The 10,012-nt window shown below is 39.4% G+C and overlaps 1 protein-coding gene across 1 annotated transcript; it reads right to left on the bottom strand.

Annotated features, from left to right (window-relative positions):
- Positions 1-1,544: 1,544 nt before the first annotated feature.
- LOC129756703 (uncharacterized) lies at positions 1,545-3,618 on the bottom strand. The gene has a single exon (XM_055753690.1). The coding sequence runs from the start codon at positions 3,444-3,446 to the stop codon at positions 2,610-2,612; it is 837 nt and encodes a 278-aa protein (XP_055609665.1). The 5' UTR covers positions 3,447-3,618; the 3' UTR covers positions 1,545-2,609.
- Positions 3,619-10,012: the final 6,394 nt, after the last annotated feature.

Raw genomic sequence — 10,012 nt, 5'->3', positions numbered from 1 at the left:
AAGCTCACCTCCCTCCGCCTATGTACATACTTATTGAATGGAGGATGGTGCTTCAGATAATCAAACTAAAATTATTTTCCTTATTAAGTTTTGTCCATTTCTCATAGGAGTACCTTATATTCATAGAAATATTCCTCGTTCCCAAATACCACCCCATGCCAAATTTGATATCATTTGCTTGGCTGGTTTTAACTGAAAATTCAATTTCCATTCATGCATTCGAATTTTTTTTTACCAAAACAAAGTGTTGCCTTTTTCGAATATACTCTTTATTTTGAAGGGCAAGTGTGAGAGATAAGAGAGATTTTAAAAGGCTCAGGATTTGAATATATTTATTTACGCAATCAAAAGCTATTGGCAAAACATAGGGTATTTTCTCGAGAGCAGTTCACCTTAAATATTATTCTTGCCGGAACTACAGCTGAAACAATCTTTTTATTGGTTTGAGAACAAATTTCTCGAGACCGGAAAGTCCATATACCAAGTCTCGGGAAAAACGAAGCGTCTGCAAGTGCCTTAGAGCAAAGTTCAGTTTTTATTTCTTCAAAGCTACCTCAGGGTTGGGGGTTGATTTTTTTTTTGCAATAAATTTTGCTTTCCATAATCACGGCCTTTCGCCGCGCTCCGCCAGCTGGTGTGTCTTAATCAAACAATTAATCCAATTGCGTGGGAGGATTTCTTGGGAAGTTTCGTGTTTTTGTGTTTGAAGGCGGCTCACCCCTCCTTTCACTGCCCCTGGCTCTAGAGATGGTGCAGCTGCTGCTTTGTACAGGTTTAATGAATAAAAATTATAAAAGAGCAGTTCGGGAGAAACAGTAAATTATAATTTGGATGATTGTTTGTGTATGGATAAGTCCGTCATCGGTGGCAACGGACGGCATAATCAAGTCTTCGGTGGCTTTAAGAAAAGGGGGGGGGGATACTTTCAAGAGTCTATTATCGACATAAGCTTACAATTACATTACCCGGTTGTTTTGCTTCTTTCATGAATAGCAAATCAGCGAAAGAAAAAGGTGCACCACACGGTTGCATCCACCAGCTGGGTACTCTGAACGTACGATGGCAAGAAGTTGCAACGCAACAGCTACAAATTACATGGATATGAACCTTATTTTTCTTCAGTTTGACTGCTGAGTTCGCTTCTCGGCTCCAGCTAACTCTGGCTCTGGCGGCGATCTTGCTCGGGGAAAGGAAAGTTTTTGTTTTATTCAACATTTGAGCCTGGTATCATTAATTTTCCTTCGCCTGTTGCTCGTTGGCTGGCTTTTCTTTTGTTTTTGATGGTTCCAATGACACCGGGCTGGCCGATCCGAGCAAAACGAGGGGGTAACTGGCTGCCTTCTTTAAGTGAATGGTGCAGAGACGAGAAGAGACGAGCTTATGAAAAGCTGCTGCAGACTGCGGAAGAAATGGCTTTTCGAATACCTAGGGATTACGTCAACAGAAGAAGATAATGTCTGTTGGACACAACTTCCAAAGTGGACTCTGTCAAGAACTTAAACGGCAGACGGTTGCAACGTAGCCGTTGAATAATAAAACAAGTGTTTAATTTTTCTCACAACAAACAGGTTTTTTTATTTTTCAAATGCTTTTCTTTTCATTCGTCAGAATTTATGGATGAAGAACAGCATGTAGCTGAAGGTGCGGTAGAATCGCGTCCAGAAACCGGTTTTCCAAAGTCGAACAGAACTTTTTCCCGTAGAAGGTGAAAGTTGGATAGAAGACAGGAAAGAGCAGAATCGAAAGTTGAAGGAAGAACTGGAAATTATATCATAGGAACAGTTTTCAAGGGCAGTGGGCGCCCGATAGTTCAGGAAAAGTTCGTTGAACTTTGATTTCTGGCATGAGAAGCGGATTCTTGAATGTTGAATTAAAATGATGAAGACATGTTCTACGTAGGTGAAAGTATTACATAAGAAAAGAAGTGTGATGTCGAGTTTACTTTCGATTAGTTTTACTAATTGGATGCTATTTCTTCGTGAGTTTTTAATGTCTACAGGAACAGAAGGCAGATTTATCAAGCTTTTGGTGTTTGTGGGAAAGTTTTTTTTAGTATAAATGGAGACAGTTCTTGTGTTTTCTTGGATAGCTTAGAATCAATATAGTACAATAGGCCTTAAACAGTAGAAAAATGATTAACTCCTAGCTTGATCAAGAGAAGATTGTTCAAATGAAGAGAGATTTTCTTTATGATGTATGAATGATCTTGTCCATCGGTTTAGAGGTTTCTGATGTTTTACACAATATGTGTATTGTTTTGAATGGTATCATTGTTTTTAAATGATTTTTTTATACGTTTTTTTCATTTTGCTAAATAAATTACATTATTTCTATATCTCACGCTCGTTTGCATTTAACAAAAACATTGAATGGTCTTTAAATAATTTAATTTATCATCGTTCGAGGTTTCAAGTGTGTAATAAATTAAATAAATAAAGGCAAAATCTTGCGCTTTGCTCGATCTGAGTATTGTGGCGGTACTTCGGCCTTAAGAGTAGGCTCCTCTAAGGAGTACATTTAAAATCAGTTGCTCAAATCATGTAACTAATAAGGCATCGACTATCGGTTCCATTGAGTTCCGGTTTCGCTGAGGGGTGGAGAAGATAGATTTAGGGTTTCTGAGCCTTGTATGCTAGATCTTGAGCGTCGTTGATCGAACGTCCCCATCCTCCATGTCCTGAGCTAGCGCCGCTATAGCTGGCAGAATCGTACGATCCAGCGGAATAGGCATCACCATGGCTGGAGGAGTGACTGGTGCTGTGGTGTGGGTGGGCTACGACTTCATAGGTCACGTGCTTCTCTTGGGACAGCAGTTTCTTCAATCCGATGATGGCCGACAGAACCAGGGCAATCTTACCGATGAGCAAGGCCTTGCCAGCGATCAATGCAATGGCTCCCAAAACAAGTGGCAGAAGAGCAGCAGCCTTCAATGCAACGGCCATGATCAATGGGCCCAAAATCTTGGCGGCCTTCTTCTTCTTGCCACGAGCCTCTCCGGCTTCTCCTTCGCCATCTTCCAACAGGTTTTCACTAACATCCTCAAGGGCACGTCCAGTTGAGCTAACTGCATTGACGATATCCGAACCCTTCAGATCAACTTTAATTGTGTGTGTCGACAGGAAGCTCTGAAGTCGTGACAGGATCAACTGTTCAATAGATTCATCACCGGACAAGGCACGAGGAGCTCCATCGGATTCTGCATCAGGAGTCTTCACTAGAGCAACACCTTCAGCCAACGAAAATACACTACGCTTGGCCACAACCTTATCGAAGAAGCTGAAGATCTTATACTTGACACAGTTCACTGGATCTGACTGCATACAATCCTTGTAGATGCTGCCCATCAAGTCGTCCGAAATTGAATTCCGCGATGCTTCTTCTGCTGGCAATGCGGCTACAGCTGCCACCAAACACAAAACTCCGACGAACTTATAACTGAACGCCATCTCGATTTGTTTTTTCTAATGATCACTTTTTCCTCCAAACACACAAATATCAGTCCTTTTTTCAGCAAGAAAAATCGCTGTCACTCACTCCCGAAAAACAGAAAAAAATACCCGGAAAACTGACGACACACGACCTCAACCGTCGACCTCAAGGATTGGATTTGATATGATGGTGCTGCAGAACCCACAGTCGATTTATATATGTGGTACCTGTTTCCTAATTCCCCACCACACTGCCTCCGAATATTAAATTTTCCTGGCCGGCCGCCTGTATTTACGTTTTTCAGTTTCTTCATCTTCCAGCCACAACTCCGACAACAACAGCGAGCATCAGTAACGGAAGCAGCAACTAAAGCAACAACAACAACTCTAATAATAAAAGTGAGCCCCCCAAAGAGCCCCCAGACGCCAAGGGGGTACTAACTCTCTTTCGCTCCCATTCGTACGGCCCGCAGAAGAAAAGCCGAACCCCGCGAACTCACATCTTACAACTTCACTCTTCACGAGACCAATCTCGACCGACCGACCGTATTACCGTTTCACTCTTTTCTTCGACCCCCAACTTCTTACTAATCCAACTCATTCCCCCCTCGAAACTTCCGTGAGGGTCAAGATTGTACCACTCCAATATAAAGTTAATTTACCGAAAGATCACCTCAAGCTACACACTCGCATAACTACTCGATAAACAACAAATTAGACCCGAAAACTCAAAAAGCCTCTTCCATTCACACATTCTCCCGGGTACACATCCAGTTCGTTCAGAAAGCACAAGCTGATTGGTCCAGCAACACATGATGGGAATGGGAATGGCGACGAAAACGAAAAATAATAACCGTATCCAGGTCCAGGCCTTAACTTGAACTTGATCAGTTCAATAGAAGCATTTCTGTTGCCGCTGCACTGACAAAAATGTGCTCCCAGAATGGATTACATCGCCGGTTTTGACTGGATAAAAAACGACACAGGGTCAGAGCGAGTAAGAAAACCTGTAACAGTTTTGGTCCCTCGGCTGTACGGGATCGTTTCATTCAGATAATTAGGAGTTCCCGAATCGACACCGCAGAACGAGTTATGGCTGCCAGTTGCGTTTTTGCTCGAATGTTGTAATGAAACGATGAAATAATAAGTTTAAGCGCTATGAAAAGTGATTTTAAGTGTGATAATAGTACCTTGTGGCTAGAATAAAATCCCGAAATTAATTCAGGACACAGGAAATCAGCAAAGTGAAGAAAAAAATTCTGGAATAGATCGTCTATACATAAGTGCATCAACTTGATAGTTTACTTAAATCGCTCATATGTGTTTTGCGTGATTAATACCTTTGTTTTTGTGAGCATTGAGCAAATGTACCGTCAAATGGGGCAACACATTTTAACTTCAAAGGCTTCTAAAAACTTAATGTCTACAGAACAAACCGCTTGTACATCAATAGTTTTAAGGTTGATCGGATATCAAATTGACGTAGTCGAAAAAATATTGGTTTTACCAGTTATTTTTGAATTTACAAAATCAAGTGATTTTCACCCTACTAAGAAAAAGGGGTAAGTTGCAACAAACTTTGGTTTTAACGAAAAAAAATAAAAACGTAGGAAAATTTATAGTCAAAATGCATAAAGCGCCAATTGCATAATTTTTGGTTTTGTTGGAATTGAATTTTAATTTTTTTTTTTTCAGTCAAAAATATTTAAAAAAAAAGCATAAGGGTGCTGCATACATTGAGAAGTGAAAATACAACAAAAAAATCTACTAGTTGAAATCATAAAATTTAATATTTCAATGAATAAACTTTGAAATTAACAAAATCTTGATGAAAACCAATCATATTCCAGCATATGGGAACGAGATTCTTTTTCGGGGTTTCTTTTGTTGATTTTGTTCAGTGATGTTTTTAAAAAACCGATAGTTTTACGTTTCAGTCTACTTTTATTCGAACATCCTAAAAAAAGCCATTTTTTAGCCTGCTAGGGCCGTCTCTCTGCTCTAGCAGTTAAAGCAAAAATACGGCACTAGCAGGCAGAAAAATGGCTCTTTTTCTGAGGATGGTCGAATAAAAGTAGACTGCAACGTAAAACTAGCGATTTTTTTTTTAAAAACATCACCGAACAAAATCAACAAAGAAACCCCGTAAAATTACATCCAGTGGTGATCTAAATGGTCGTGGGAAACGAGATTGAAAAGTGGGTCTTTGATTTGCATTTATATGCATTTTAGCCCAGAATGGTAACTGAATTATAAAAATATTTATATGAAAAAAAATTGAGATTATGAAGCAATCCCAAGTAACCATACGCACTGAAACATAGCCTTAAGCAATTCTATATTCCCATATATAAGTCTGAATTGATGCTTTTTTTTGCACTTGCACATGCTTATATAATGCAGAAATAATGCTTAAAAAGGCAAAACAGCGGGCTGAATAAATGCTATCACAGCATAGCCTATAATAAGCATTACAAATGCTGAATTAGAGCACCATCAAAACGTCAATTTTCGCTAGCCGTAGAAAAGCATTATCAATGCATACTTAGAACACTTTTTATTTATTTAATTGATTGATCTTGATGTGAAACAGAAATTCAAAATGGGAAATTTATCTTTGGTTAATTAAAACGAACAAAAATTTAAAAAAAATAAAATCAAATCAACCTACTTAATGAAGTTTATGCCTGCTTAATGAAGGGTTCTATGAAATGAGAAGTGATAATAATTGAATTATGAATTACCTTTGATGAGTCTCGAACCGGGATTCTTGATGCTGATAAGATAGGTGAAAACCCCATACTTCGGGTCACACATAGGATTTTAAGCTTTATAAAAGCTTTATAAAAGCTTTATATAAGCATTAACAGGAAGTTCTAGTGCTACAGTCTTCATGTTTGTTAATTGTTATAGTTAGCTTGTTATAGTAGTTCTATATGTGCATATCGTGCTATCATTAGTGCTAAGTTTTTTTTATTGCTTCTATGCATTAATAATACTTATATAAAACTAAAAAACATTATGAATGTTGATATAATGCTAACTTGCATTCGAAATGTTGATTTAATGCTGATTAAGGGTTATGGCTTGATGCTTGTGGTTACTTGGGATATAAAGTTTGAAGGGTATATCATCAAGCCAATCCATTGTACTGAATATTTTCTTTTACGATACTTCAAAATGTAAAAATTTGTACATCTATTGCTCGATTTTTAAAATTTTGTATGAGAATCAAAAACTTAATGAAAATTACTTCACGATTTGAGAAACAACGTTATCGCCATTTTGTTATCATTAAATGTTAACTTTATTTCAATAGGCTGGAACAACTATCAATTTCCTCTATTGATAAAACATTACTTCATTTATAGGTTTTGTTCAATGATATAGTATGCAATATTGTAGCATAAAAGCTTTCGTGCAAATTATTCCAATTTATTTGTTTTTCGCATTTTTTTTATGCATTTTGCATTTTCTACGCAAATTTTATGTGTATCACAAACAAACATATGCACATGGTTAATTACACATTTTCAGAAAGATAGCTGCCATGAGAAAATGCGATAATTTGGGATGCTTCCAAGACCGATAATTGAGTTTGCACATTTACAATGAAAAGTCAAAAATGAGTTAACTTGGATAAATATACAATACCATTCAAAATTGTTTTTGTTTTGTTTGGGATTTTATCGATACCCTTTCAAGCAGAATTCCTGCGTTTTGTCGTACAATTCAAAATGGCGGAAAAAAACTTTCATTTTGACATGCTTTTGAGTATTTTCTTCGATTTTTTTATCAATTCATCTTAAATTTTCACAAAAAATTTCAAAAATGTTTATCTATCCAAAGTATTTGCCATAGAGAGCGAAAATTATGCAAAAAGGCCTCTTTTAGAGCTTTTTCTTAATTTTGTTTTTCAATTGATTAATTTATGTAATGAATATGAATTAAGATAGAAAAAGAGTTCATATTAAAATAATAAAAGAGCTGGGTTTACAGACCACAGCTGGTTATTTGAATAGTTCATAAGCAAACAAAACTTTTCTTTTCGGTTCAATTAAATTAATGTCTAATTGAAAGTTAATTTTTTTTGGAGAGACTGACAAGGTGACAAATCATATAGTAGAGATGTACCGAATAGTGGTATTCGGCGAACGGCCGAATACCGAATATTGACCTTTTCAACAATTCGGCCAAACGAATATTCGGTCGAATATTCTAATGAGTTTAAAACAAATTTAAGCGATAATTTCAATGCTTTCTGTTTCTTCCATAATAATGCCCCTCATGTTTTTAAGTCGATTATTTTCAACCGGATGATATCATCAGATGATGATCAGATGATATTAGAAGATCTTTTTTAAATAGGGATCTTTCTGATTTTTAAAATGTCACCATTAACTGAAAAGAAATCAGGTGACTTGTCGCTTCTAAAGCGTTTATCACCAAAGAGATTGCGTTCCTGTGAAATCTGGGAAAACATGTCAAAACAGGTGCCAAGCTATTTGAAATTGCTTGTATGATATTGAATAAGATGAAGCGTATCCACAAGGTCAGACATTCAGGACGATTTAAAAAAAATTAAAAAGGGAAATATTAATGTATATTTTAAAATCGTTATTGAACACAAAATCTAAAAAAATTTCAAGGCGAATTTTGGTTTTATATTTGATTAAGCAAATAATCTGAATAAACCCGAGCTCAACTCAGTAATGTTTAAATCATATCTGGTCATTCCGGCCAGATTTGAGTTATCTGGATTCTTACTGAATTTATGGGCAAGCCGGAATGTGTCCAGAAGATCTTAAATAAACTATCATCAAAGTAAAAAGCGATACCGTTCAGCATCCTCGTGTACGATCTAAGCGGGTACTCCTAAGATGTTGAAATACGCAATGAACTCGGACTTTTCTAACGGAACCTATTGGATACAACGACCCAAGATTACCCAAAGTGTGCCGCTCATGGGGGTGTGAAAACGCCTCTATGCGAAAGACCGTGCTGATGAGGTGGAAGGCTGGTGGGTCGAAAATGTGTCAGTCGCAAACGGTAGCCTGTGGGGCACCAGGACGCACCCCACAGTAATGAAGTCCTTGCTGCGCTAAAACAGGGCACTGGCGCAGTAGACCGTATATTTCCCTAGCTACTCGTGGGACTAAACATGAACATAAACAACAACACCAAAAACAGAAAGAACGTCGAGACAACTGATGTTAGCTCGGATGAAGGAGGAGAAAGTAGAAGAACTCAGGCGGAGGTCTTTGCTAAGAGAGGACTCCTTAGGTCTCCTCTACTGAGCAAAGTTGTAAAGGAGCTAGGAAAGGAGATTGACAGGGAGGTTGCCAAGGAAGCGGGAAGAAGCCCGGTCGCTGATGGGTCCACTGAAAACCTCAGCAGTTCCCAGCAAGAGGAGCAGGTCCCAGTCGCAGGAAGAGGTGCACCAAGGGGCATAAAAAAATGTGGCCTTTTGGAGGCAGCCGACATGGTCGACAAGATGCAAAAGTTTGTGCGAAGTACAAACAACGTGCACACGCACATCAAGACCTGGGTGCCGAAATTGATGGTGCTCCTGCAGAGTGCCGTCAAGGAAAGAACGGAGCTGGTGCGGAAGGCCGAGACTGCGGAGAAGGACCTGGAGGAATCAAAATTGGTTGCTTCCCAAGGACCCTCGAAGGAGTCTAAGCCGAGAAAAACCGCAAAACGAGATTGTGACTCCCCCGTAGTGAACGATTCCTCCAAAAAAAGGAGGGGTACGGACTATGAGGATGCCGACGGAGAAAGCAGTGCTGGAGGCTGGCGAATGGTTCGTAATAGGAAGGAGAACGCGAAAAAAAAGGTCGTTTTGAAACCAGAACCACCCCCAACACCCAAACCTCAACGGGTGATGTTCAAGGGCGATGCCCTTATCGTGGAAGCGAAAAAAGGCACAACGTATGCGGACTTGTTCCGGAAGTTACGCGCAGAGCCAAAGTTATCTGCTCTTGGTGAGAGCGTCACCAAAACAAGACTCACCCAAAAAGGCGAACTGCTCTTCGAGCTAAAAAAAAGACCCGGCGGTAAAAAGCGCCGACTTCAAGGAGCTTGTCGAAAGCACCTTAGGCGATGAAGCGACTGTCCGAGCGCTATCACAGGTCGCGTCCATTGAATGTAAGGGTCTCGATGAGTTTACCACTGCATAGGAGCTCGAGAAAGCTCTCTCCAGCATACCTGGCATGAGCAACGAATCAGAAGCTATAAAAATTAGAAAGGCCTACGGTGGAATGCAGATTGCAACGATTCGCCTCTCACCAACAGCGGCCAACACGCTACTGACGGTAGGGAGTGTAAGAGTTTGGTGGTCAATAGGGCATTTTAGAACCGCACCCAGGAAACCGAAGCAGATGCAACGCTGCTTCAACTGCTGGGATTTTGGTCATCTATCCCGAAGCTGTAACTGACCCGACCGGTCACCATGCTGTCGAAGATGCGGTGAAGAGGGACACTTCTCTCGAAAATGCAAAAAACAGCCGAAATGTATGCTATGCAAGCAGGCGGATGGCAATGTCCACGAAACTGGTGGCTTGGACTGTCCGTTATATATAAAG

This window comes from Uranotaenia lowii, chromosome 1, assembly GCF_029784155.1.
Source record: "Uranotaenia lowii strain MFRU-FL chromosome 1, ASM2978415v1, whole genome shotgun sequence".
Lineage (NCBI taxonomy): Eukaryota > Metazoa > Arthropoda > Insecta > Diptera > Culicidae > Uranotaenia > Uranotaenia lowii.
The sequence above is the reverse complement of the archived record's forward strand: the minus strand, read 5'-3'. Positions and strand labels throughout refer to the sequence as shown.

Bases quoted from the DNA above. Each gene is read 5' to 3' on its own strand.
- LOC129756703 (XM_055753690.1), bottom strand. From the start codon at position 3,446: ATGGCGTTCAGTTATAAGTTCGTCGGAGTTTTGTGTTTGGTGGCAGCT.